The following is a 12,505-nucleotide window of genomic DNA, read 5'->3' on the forward strand; positions in this document are numbered from 1 at the left end:
TCTCCAATTCTACCAGATTTACAGCCTGACAAATACCATTCATGAAATGCGTTGATTTGGAATTCTTCTAGTTAATTTTCAGTAGCGGACAATTTTATCATCTCAGAGCGCAACAAAGTTATGTGGAATGTTTGGATCCATAACAGTAATTTGTCACTGGGTTCTATTTTAATAATTGTGATAGAACTGGGTTCTATTTTAATTAATTAATTAATTAATAATTAATAATAATTAATAAAAATTCTACCACAAAGCTCCCAGCAACCGGTAAGATCCCACAGAGTTGGTCTCCTCAGGGTCCCGTCAGCTAAACAATGCCGGCTGGTGGGCCCGCGGGGGAGGGCTTTCTCTGTGGCTGCCCCAGCTCTCTGGAACCAGTTACCTCCCGAGGTCCGGACCATCCCCACCCTATGGGCCTTCTGAAAAGTGGTGAAGACCTGGCTCTTCCGCAAGGCCTGGGGCCGTTCATCTCGCTGTTGCGATCTGGCGAGATCCGGCCATGAATGGTGTGAATGGGTTTTAATTGTTTTTAATGGTTTAACTTTTAATGTTTTATATATGGTTTTTAAATGCATTGTAAGCTGCCTTGAGTCTTCAGAGAAAGGCGGCATACAAGTTGAACAAATAAATAAATACAATAAATAAATTGTGCTTAAATTTGATTTTGTAAGATGTCTTTTAAAAAAAGGGACAGTACGATTCTCTCTGCTTGACATTATTCCACATCACTATCGACTCCCTTCCATTTTCTCGGCTCGCTACATGCACTGGAGGTACCGTAATGCACAGCTGCCGGGCACAGCTGGCATAGCCCCTTTTGAGGAGGGGAACGGGCACGAGTGGCAGTCTGGCCTCCCTGAGAGACCGCCCTCTCTTCTAAACCTCCTCTTCAGATGCGCCGCGGCGAAGGCTTGGCCACGAGCCGCAGCCCCCAGCGACAGCGCCTCATTGCCGTCCCGGTCCGCTGCCTCTACAGCCCAGGGTGCCCGCCCGTCTGCGCACCAGTCGGGCCAGTGGGAGCGAGGCTCTCCCCTCCCCCGCCCCACCACCACACGGCTTGCTGCCCATTTCAAGAAGGGAGCAGCGACCTTTCCTTTTCCGCGTCCCCACCTGGCCGTGACTCGCCCATCCCAGGACAGGTTCCTATGGTGAGAAGGAGGAGCAGAAGCCGCGATTGGGGGCCGCCGGCGCCTCCTGTCTGGCCAGGCGGCGGCGGTGACAGGAGGAGGAGGAGCTGCGCCGGCGGAGCGGAACTGGAGCGGCTGCCCGCGAACATGGCGGCGGCGGAACAGCAGCTTTCGGAAGCCTCAGCCGTCGTCGCTCCTCTCCCGCTCAGTAGCGGCGGCGGGAGCAGCGGCGGCGGCGGCGGTGGCGGCTCTGGGTCTGTGCCGGTGCTCTTTTGCTTTTCGGTCTTCGCCAGACCTTCGACGGTGCCACACGGCTCCGGCTACGAGATGCTAATTCAGAAGTTCTTGAACCTCTACGGGGACCAGCTCGACATGCACCGCAAGTTCGTGCTGCAGCTCTTCTCCGAGGAGTGGAGCCAATACATCGACCTGCCCAAGGGCTTCCTGGTGAACGAGCGGTGCAAATTGCGCCTCGTGCCCTTGCAGATACAGGTGGGTGACGGCGAAAAAGAGCAAGGTTTTGCGCGCGCGCCCTGGCGTGCACGGCTGTGTGTATGTGTGTGTTTGAATGTCTCTGAGTGAATGCAAGAACAGCGCCTTCTCGATCATTGAAGCGAAGGCAGTCTCGCCATCCGGCGTCCTGTGGGAGCCGTCCACACCCACCTGACGCTGGGGGGGAAAAGGTGAAATCCGCTGGACAACAGCGAAGTGGTCAGAGCCAGCTTGCGCACCTTCTGCAAGTCAGTTTTGGTTCCCTTAACAAAATGGCTACGTATGTTGGATTGCACCAACACCATTAACTAGCCAGTCAGAGTTTGTCCTAGTGTGTTGAACCAATCCATCATGGCTTCTAACATCGATTGTGTATCCTGAGAATGGGAACAACCTTTAACATGCATGTTGTGGGAACATGTGAAGTAAAACATGGTTTTGGTCTTGGGCATTTTAAAAACAAAGTCTTTCCGGCTTGTACACCGGTTTAGATTAGTCCACACGACATTGGTTATTCAATGTGTGATTCAACAATGTGTTATTCAACACATTGGTTAAACCCAATTCATTGGCTGCCAGCACCAAAAGAATAACAAATGCTATAATGATTCGGAGAGCTCATTCCCACTATGTGTGTGTGTGTGTGTGCGCACGCGTGTAACAGTTGGAAGGGACTTTGGAGGTAGGTGTTCTAATCCAACTCTCTAACTTTTACAGAGAATATAACCTCTGTAGCAGAGACTCCACTTCTTGCTAGTTTATTGCTTAGGCAGACTAAAGCCTGGTCAGGCTGATCCAGCAAAAAAAAAAGTGATGTTTTCTATGCTGAATAACCATTCTGTGGTGCGTGAAGAGGATCTTGGAGGTCAGTGATCTGCTGCAGGACTACCTTCTCCCACCAAGCAATGGTTTTCGAAGCTATCGTGGACATTTCTTGGTTGGCTGTGGGAATGATCAGAAACTTGTCTTGCAGCCCGTTCAAGGGACATTTACTTCTGCAAGCTCGCTGTTCCCGCTCTCCATAGCCCAGCATTACCTCCCGCTACAGGGATTTCAGCCTCTGTTGCTTTGTGACCTCATTCTTCATCTCATTTTGCTTCTTTCTCTCTTGGCGCATACCACCATCCCCAGGAAAGAACAAATCCTTCATCTTTCCTGCTCCTCTTTCCTTAGTTGCATCTTCCCTTAACCTTCGCCCTCAGTGCTTTCAGGAAAACTCCATCACTTACCTCGAACAGCAGCAGCTGCAGTTAACCCTTGGAAAGTTCTGCACTAGATTAGGCAGTGCTGTGCTCTCTAGCCAATGTGGAAGTAAAGGGAGAGGGGTAGGCAGAAGAGAAGATCTGTGCGTGATCCAGGATGGGAATGAAGCAGGCAGCAGAGAAGAATCCCACTCCCTGCTTAGGAAATCTAATCAACACTATGTTAAGGTTGGCATCTCTATTGACTCCTTGTTCAGAATATTCAGAATGAGGAACATTGAGTTTAATAATCAGTGAATTTCGTTCAGTTTTAATGGTAGCGGGAAAGTACCAATGGATAAAATTGGATAAAGCTTGAGTATTCCCAGATCACACTTTAATGACAATTATAAATGGTGGAGGGAATGATAGTTTGCCATAGAAGGTGATCTTGGCTGAAGTGCCTTGTGAATGGGATTTCGTAACTCTGAACATCCAGATTAAACCACATGAATTGGTCCCACTGATTTTATTGGACTTATTTCTTAGTTCTGCTATTGATCTTAGCTGATCACACGAGTCTACAGGAATGCCTTTAAGCCTTTAAAGAAATTGGTCAGTCTTGTTAGCCTAAAGCTGATCTGCTGGATAGTCATAATCCAGCAATCTTTGTTGCTGGTTGTTGTCATTAACTGAATCTCTAAAGTCGTTAGGCAGGCAACTCCCTGCCAGCTTCCCACAACCAAATCAGTGGGGAAGCTGACAAGGAGTTGCAAGTCCCAGGCCCTCGGGCAGGTTGGTGGCTGCTCTGACTGAATGTTCATAGGTTGAATTATGTGGCGCAAAATATATGAACCAAAAGAAACATTTGTAACACTGAGTATTTTAGAGGTTCTAAAAAGTAAATATAGGTAGCTTCAGATTCTCATTATCAGAGTATAAAAATAAATGACTATTACATCTTTATCAATTATTAAACACTGACTTTGAAGCACCCAAACATCTTTATAACCTTTATAATGTTATGCTGTTACTAGGTTCCATTTTAAATCAGGAAGAGGGCCTTTCAGCCATTGTCCCTGCATTGTGGAACATCTTGCCCTCAGAGGTGGAGGAAAGCCCCCAATCTTTTGGCCTTCTGCAAAGGGGTCAAAACATGACTGTGTAACTTTGTGTGGGGGACATAGAGGCCCACACAACCATATGAACCCTCCCCCCCCGGCCGCCTCTATTAGCAACTGTCAATCCCCCATCTTGGAATTCTTCACCTTCTGAAATTTTTAGAATGTTTTTATAATTTTAAAACTTTTAAGCTTAAATTATTCTGATTTTAATGTTTGGTTTTATTGTTGGCATTATACACTGCCCAGAGACCCTTTCCAACGGAAATGGATAGTTAGTTAGTTAGTAAATAAGTAAGTAAACAAACAAACAAATAAATAAATAAGTAAATGAAAATTTTACAGAAAGTTAAGCATCTCTATGCAATAACATATGTTCTTTTAGAGCTCCAATGCTGCTGATTATTGAAATAAAATTAACAGAGGATAGTCGATATGGCAAACTGTGAAGTATTTGCTCTAAACCTCCCATGCAGGATTTAGAGTTACCCTTGCTTTTACCCAAGAGAGGTGTCTCAATTTACCTTAGTTTACCCAAGAGAGGTGTCTCAATTTACCCCAGTTGCAATATCCATTTCATATCTTATTATTCCATTCTAGGCCATCTCTATAAAACGGAGTAAAGGAGAGAAGAGATGGCATTGGACTGCAGTTAGAAGTCTTCAGTCTGAGTAAAACTTTCCTCATGTTGTATAGACCATGAGCAAGGACATTCTGTGTTACATTTTAGAACCTGAAAGCCACTGTTAGTATTTCCTCACTAGTAACACAGTCAACATTATTCAACCATTATTGTTCTGCCCTATCAGCAGTATTCAGTCATCGTTGTTATGCCGTATCAGATAGGCTTGACGTAGCCATCATGATGTTTAAGTGAGGCTATAAAATGTTACAAAACACGAGAGGTTCCAATAGAAATCTGTAATACTAGTATTATGTGCTGGAGATTGCCTGAGACCTGATGTGCAAAAAATGGGTCACTTTCTCTTTTACGGCAGTTTTTAGCCCTTGGAATTTATTGTTAAAGCATTCATTTTTCAGTCAATTCTCTTTACCCTTGACTTCTGTTAAAATGTGACAGTGGTACTAGACTGATGTAGATGCATTTTCAATATCTACATTTTATGAGTATATCAGTCATAAAAATCATTCTATGTTGTTCTGGTGTTATATTGTATATAGCATTTGTTTTACATTAAACAAAACAATAAGATTCAAGAATTTATCATTTTAAGGTTGAAGTCTTAAGCAAGACATCTTGTATTCCTGCATTTGGTGAGAAAGTGCTACACTCTGAATGAATATTTAATACCCCTGAAAGAAGTTTCATTTGGCTGGAATTTTTTTAAAAAAACTCAGGGATATGCAGTCTTTTTTTGGGTCAAGGGCTAGATTTAGCCTCAATGTTTACGCAAAAAAAGAGCAAACAAAGAAGCAGTATTGGAACAGAAGGGGAGAGAGGATTAAATGAAGGATTAAAATTAAATTTAATTTTAAAGAGCCCCTTTCTCTACTTAAAAGGGGGTGCATAATATTGAAGCTGGCTTTACTAGAGATTGGACTCCAAATAGCCAAGTATGGAACAACATTTAATCTTAATTTAATTGTTTTGAATACTGTTAACTACAATGCAGTTAATAAATAAAAAAATAAAGTCAATAAAGTCATATCTTCTATTCCTTGAAATACTACAATTCAGCAGCAGCTTTTAGAGGAACCCGAAAATGTTCTTTTTCAAGCCCTTCTTTTTTTCTTCCATGGGCTAAATTACACTATATAGCATTTTTAGATATTAATATAAGACTGCCATTAGATATCTGCTTTTTGTAATAGCTATATGCTTATATTCAGTGTTGCATAAAGAAGTATTTGGTATTAAAATGAACTTCTTAATTTGTAGTAACTTGAAAGACATACAATATATGTATGACATGCGTTTCTCTTTGATTTTGCTCGTTTGCTTGTTGCAGATACACTATATGTTTAATTACAGTTTGTGAAATAATGATTTAATTTATAACACAAGTTAAATTAGTACTGTTATAATCATATTATTTCCAGTTTCTTAAGAATTTAGGGAAAAGTACCAAGACATGTTAGAATAGTGTCTGATCTCATAGAACATCTTCAAGTTCTAGTGACTGCTTATATATAGTGAAATCAGTTTTGATGTTGGCCAGAACCTAAAATAGAAAAACAAACCAGACATAAAACAGTACAGTTTCCTTTATGTATTTATGCATATGAAACATCAATACTTCAATTCTGCTTGTTCTTTCTTCAGAAGTTAAACTTAGAGAGCATAGTTCTGTGAATGTGTACTCAAACAAAAATCCATCTGAGTTGAATCAGGCCTACTCTGAAATATGTTAGCTTAGAATTGCAACCTAAACGTTCTAATTAGCCTACACATTTTTAGGAATACTTTTATTGAAATTAATAGAATATATTCCAAGTTAATATGAACAGATTTTCAGTCTGTTCAGCTATCATAGAACTTAGTTATCATAAAGGTCTCTTTTATAATTGCTTGCCAAAACAGGTAGGCAGGTCATAAATCAATTAATATTTATGTATTAGTAATATCAAATAAGTATAAAACTTGTGAATTATTCCAAGGAGAAAAATAGTGATCAGGAAATAAGAAAAATGTATTGAAGCAAATGGTGATAATGATAATGATTTTCACATGCGTATAATCACATAGGAAAAAGTGGATTTTTTTTTTCTGTCAACAGCTTCTCATACTATGTGAGATGCTTCTCTGAAGGATCCCTGAACTTTCTTTGAGATAAGGAAAAAGATGCTCCTCTGTGCACATTCATTTGTCAGATTTCTATTTCCCAACAAGTGTAGAGTTGTACCTGAATCATTGTGGTCCTAGTTCAGCAGCTCAATCACACTATATCACAAAGGTTCACTTCTAGTGCTTTGGATCTAGCATTTATTTATTTATTGATTTATTGGTTCGATTTATATGCTGCCCTTCTCTGGAGACTCAGGGCGGCTTACAATGCGTTAAGCAATAGCCTTCATACTTTTGTATATACCTGCTTAGTAGGGCTTTTGGGGCCCCTTAAGCGGTGTTCTTTTTTATACAAAGTCAGCTTATTGCCCCCACAATCCAGGTCCTCATTTTACCTACCTCGAAAGGATGGAAGGCTGTGTCAACCTTGAGCCTGGTGAGATTTGAACTTGCAGTAATTGTAGGCAGCTGGTGCTACTTAATAGCACTTTAATCTGCTGCGCCACCAAGGCTCTTTCTGAAAACATTTCACTGAAAACATTCATTGGCATCCTTCAGTCTCAAGAGACTATGGTATCGTGCTCTGGAAAGAGGTCCTAAAACAGCATCTAGTGTGACTAAAAAAGCCAATTTGAGAGTGGCAATCCCTTACTGGTAACTGCCACTTCCCGTGCTGTTTCAATGCTGTATGCAAAGCTGGAGTGTCCTCTCCAGAGCATGAGGCCTGGGTAGATTAATATGGAGGATAGACTGTTACCCAACCAGAAGATCCCCCCTCTCCACATCGCTGAAATAGTTCAATGGAATGGCAAAGCCAATACGATTAGTTCCAGCTGCATCGCAGGAGTTACCAGAACGTGATTGTACACAGTCACGAACTGCTTCCGGGACTCTGGCTCCGGATTTTGCCTCGAAGTTGACTCCTGAAGCCTTTTCCAGTAGTAGATATAGCCACAAGGCAGTGGCCGTTGGGGCATAAAGCTCTCTTCCGCCTTCAAAACAGTTGACCATCTTGTCCTGTAACACTGGATAGGGGCCCTTACGAGGTGCTACCAGCTGGGCCATCTGGACCAAGGTTTTTTTTTTTAGAGAGGTATTACTCCTCTAGCACTCCTACTGAAAACATTATTGATGAAAAAATAAGATAACTACATCTCAGCAGTAATATTTGAATGAGGAAAAACAATGAATTGCTAAACTTAAAAAAGTAAGCTTTGCTTTCAAAGTGCCTTAGCAACATACGTAATATATGAAAGGATCTTTTTTATTATTTAATTTTCATGTAGTATCTTATATTTAGCCCCCCATGGTTACTTGTTTAAAGTAGATTTTTTAAAAATCTGATCAATAAATAAAATATTGGTTTAAACCCCAAGGTGTTGGATTCGTCTCATAAAGCATTCATACATTTCAAAGATAATGATAAAGATACCAAAACTATATTACTATCTTCACACACTTGAAGGATGTTTGGATTTCTCTTTCACAAACAATAGACTTCCTTACTAAAGCAGCTTGGTTTTAAAAGAGAGGTTTTATGAATTAGAAAATATTAACCTGGGAATATGTGATTCTAAGATAGGGTTAAATATTCTGCTGAACAAAAATAGTATGGCTTTGGGTTTCCACCCATTTAAAGTATTTCTGTTTAAACAATGGGATCCCGAGTATACCTCCTTGAATTGAGAACAATGAGACAATTTTTAAGTAAAATGGGATGGCACCCATAATTAATATTCCCTTCTTTCTTTATCTCAGATAACTACATTGGGCAATCTTACACCATCGAGCACTGTGTTTTTCTGTTGTGATATGCAAGAAAGATTCAGACCTGCTATCAAGTATTTTGGAGATATTATCAGCGTAAGCCAACGATTGGTATGTATATTTGGTTCTTTGAAGGTCAAGTACTATTTTAATTGTACTATTATTTATATTTTATTATTTAAATAAACTTTCATTTTTCTGTGTTTTTTTAATCTTTGCAGCTTCAAGGTGCACGGATTTTAGGCATCCCAATCATTGTAACTGAACAGTATCCTAAAGGTCTTGGAAACACCGTACAAGAAATTGACTTAACTGGAGCTAAACTTGTTTTACCTAAAACAAAGTTTTCTATGGTCTTGCCTGAAGTTGAGGCTGCTATAGCAGAGATACCTGGAATCCGCAGTGTTGTTTTATTTGGAGTAGAAGTATGTATTTCATTTACCATGTATTTGTAGTTTTCCTAGAGCAGTATTACTATTGAAATAAAGGTAAAATATCATTTGTAAATATAATAATTGCTGATACAATTTACTTTTATTCTTCTTCAAGACTCATGTATGCATTCAGCAGACAGCCCTGGAATTAATTGGCAGAGGTTTGGAAGTTCATATTGTGGCTGATGCAACCTCTTCAAGAAGTATGATGGATAGAATGTTTGCTCTGGAGGTAATTTTATTAGATAGTTATGTGAGATTGGTTTCAGTAATGGTTAGATTGTAACAATTATAAGTATTATATTCCTGTAGTTTCAAATATTTCTGTGGCACAGAAAAGGAAAAACATTTTTCTATTTTTTAAAACAGTATACACGTTTATGACTGTATATGACTTCCCTACCATTGTTAGCATCCATATAGTCTCTATTTTACTTATTTCTTTGGCAGCAGTAACTGAAAATTAAAAATATAAGGGTGAAAAGAGAATACATTCGAAGAAAATCTGGGATAGCATAGAAAACATGAAATTATTTGTAGAATGATTTAGTTTACTAAATGGCTTACTAAAATAAAGATGTATGACAAAGGTTTCAGCTATCCTTTCTGCTTTGAGAGAAAAATCAATCTCACAAAACATAAGCAAAATCAATTTTAAATGTATCTTGATTTAGGAACAGGTGAAAAAAATTATAGTAATACCAGGCTGAAAATGGAGCAAAATCCCTAAGGAAATTAATTCTTAAAAATATTTCAAAAGGAACATCTATAGAAACAGCATATAGAAATTTGCCAGAACAGGATGGTTGCATTAGGTAACATGCTTTCTTCAGTTATTCCTTAAATGATATGATGCACTACTCCAGTTCTGATTTTTATATATAGTACAGTAATACATGATGAGCAGAAGAATCCTAGTATTTGAGACACAGAACTCTGACACACGTGGAGTCCTCTTATACCAACAAAATAATAGAAGAAAGTATTTTAACTCTCTTAAACTATTTTTCTTTTATTGTTTTAATTAGAGAAAATAATGATGGTAGTTAACAAATATTAAGATGCACCATTATCTTGGGATATATGCATAGATTTATGTTCAGTGGAAGAAGAATTTATTAAGCTAATGTAACTAAGCAAATTTTTTGGTTTTGATTTTTGAACTTTGGCAAGAGCTGTCTAGCTTATGCAAAGTCAATAATTGCATCTATATTTTATTTATTTATTTATTAAATTTATATGCTGCCCATTTTTCTACCAAATGACTCTGGGCAGCATCCAGACAACACTTGTCCCCATTAAATTCAGTAGCGCAGATTAGTCAAGGTTTTAGGCAATATAAAATGCTTGCTTATTACTTGAGGATTTTTACTGGCAATGTAATTTATAGTTATCCTCTGAAAGCAAAGAATGGTATCTTTTCTATATACTGTAGATATTGACTATTATCAAAAGCAGTTCAGTTATTCTGATTTTTTAATAATAATATTGAATGTATATCCAACGCTTCTTGTCATCCCAAAACCCAAGGCAGTTTAGAACAATTATAAAATATCAAGAATAAAACACAATACAATTACTAGAATTAATATTCTGCTAAGATCTTTGAAAGAAACTCCAAGCTCTTCCTATCTTGTTATTATATGAAAATCATCAAAGTATGTTTCCTTTATGGGACGGATTTCTCAGAATACAGACACAAAGGTGAATGTAACATAAGAGGTATCCCAAACTTCATTTATTTCGTCAAGGGCATAAAGAACTGTCTGTTAGCAACTATGTGAGTATGGTGCTTTAATGTGCAAATCAATGCATCTATTCCACATTTAACTGTTTAAATATATTCATTATGAAAAGCAAAATGGACAAAGAAATGGGAAAATGTTGGAGTGGTATAACTGGAAGATATTACTGTCCAGACCCCCATAAAATTCTGTGAAGGAACAGGAAAAAATGAAAATTGATGATAAAAACCATGTCCGGAAGCTATTTATTTATTAGTTTTTATATAATTGCTATTTATTATCCTTGTATTATTGATCTAAAATGTGATTTCAGTGAAGTGGAACTATTTTCAAAACAGTTGCTTTTCTGGTTTAAGATAAATTATAATGCACTGTTATGAGGGAATTGTAAAATCTGTGGGTTTATTGTTCAAATGTTTCTCAGCAGATAATCGGCTTTATTTGTCTGTTTTCTTTTTTCCAGCGCCTTGCTCGCACTGGGATTATTGTTACCACTAGTGAAGCTGTATTGCTGCAGCTGATAGCTGACAAAGATCATCCCAAATTCAAAGAAATCCAGAACCTCATTAAAGCAAGTGCTCCAGAGTCGGGACTTCTTTCTAAAGTATAAATACTCTTAAAAGAATTTGACAGAGGAAAATGTTATGAATACATAAATACACTCTCTCACATGCAGATGTATAATCTCTCATACACGCCTATCAATTGATGTATTTTGCTTGCCTTAGCAGAGTTTGTTATATTATGCTTTTCAGGTGCTGGTATATTTTATAGTTATAGCTCTTTGAGTCTTGGAGTACTGTAGGGTCATCTTTTCAGAACAAAGGTTAAATTAGAGGTACATGTTTGTCAGTATTGTACCCACTGATTGTAATTTAACTCCTCAAACACAACCCCTGTATTTTTGTGAAACCTTTTTGACTGAATGAATAAATGTACTGTGGAATTGTTTTACTTTTCGTATAATTAATGAGTAACATAGATAAATGTGTTAATTATATTTTAACATTCTATGAATGAAACAGTATTTTAAATGAAACAGGATATAGAGAAGATGGTTGCTTAATCATTAGAGAAGGCAATAATATTAATGCATAATTATTTGTGATATAGCTAGGGTGATTCTTAATTATTCAGGATTTTATTAAATGCTGTTGCAAAATCATTTATTGTAAGTTTTTAACTGGAAAATTGTATAATGTTCACTTCCAAATCCCAAGCAGTTCTGTCAGTTTGTTAATGGAAATATATGAGAGATTGATGACACTGAAGTAGGATATTTTATTTTACTTTTAAATATTCAGAAGAAGATGCTCAAGCTTCTCATTTCCAAATGTTGAAATAACTTCTTTCAGGATGTGTTGAGGGATTTATTTTTAATCCCTGAATGTATAGATTTAATGAACTCCATCTGGTTTCTGCATTAATTCTGGTAAATTAAAGATTTAGTAAAACCTGCATCAGTTTTATGCTGCATTTTGAAATACAGATGCTGAATACTGTTTAAAAAAAAGGCTGATTTAATAGAGTGTTTTGATGTACTGTTTTATAGCTAGAAATAAATTTGAGTAATCCTGCTCTTGTTATAGCTAATTCATTTGTCTTATAAATGATTCAAAGTGTTCTAACATTTATATGAAAAATGCATGTGGCTTTATATGAAATGTATTTTGCAATATTGAAAACAATCATAATACAGATTTTTAAATGAAAACAGTTCATAGTTGGAAACTTCAAACGTCTCTTTGCGCCCCACAGTCTACCACAAATGTTGGCTCTAAAAAGATGCATGTAATGTAAAGTTTGATCTTTGATTTTGCTTATAAAGAACTTGTCTCATCAGTAAATTTCCCTTTATCTTGAAAAATTCAGTCCACTGACCCAGAGGTAGC

At 37.9% G+C, this 12,505-nt stretch overlaps 1 protein-coding gene across 1 annotated transcript; it reads left to right on the top strand.

Annotated features, from left to right (window-relative positions):
• Positions 1–844: 844 nt before the first annotated feature.
• ISOC1 (isochorismatase domain containing 1) lies at positions 845–12,190 on the top strand. The gene is made up of 5 exons (XM_034410005.3): positions 845–1,619; positions 8,426–8,545; positions 8,656–8,859; positions 8,984–9,100; positions 11,077–12,190. The coding sequence occupies exons 1-5, from the start codon at positions 894–896 to the stop codon at positions 11,221–11,223; spliced, it is 1,314 nt and encodes a 437-aa protein (XP_034265896.2). The 5' UTR covers positions 845–893; the 3' UTR covers positions 11,224–12,190.
• The last annotated feature ends 315 nt before the right edge of the window (positions 12,191–12,505 follow it).

This window comes from Pantherophis guttatus, chromosome 2 (assembly GCF_059756535.1).
Source record: "Pantherophis guttatus breed Tessera chromosome 2, ASM5975653v1, whole genome shotgun sequence".
NCBI classification, from domain to species: domain Eukaryota; kingdom Metazoa; phylum Chordata; class Lepidosauria; order Squamata; family Colubridae; genus Pantherophis; species Pantherophis guttatus.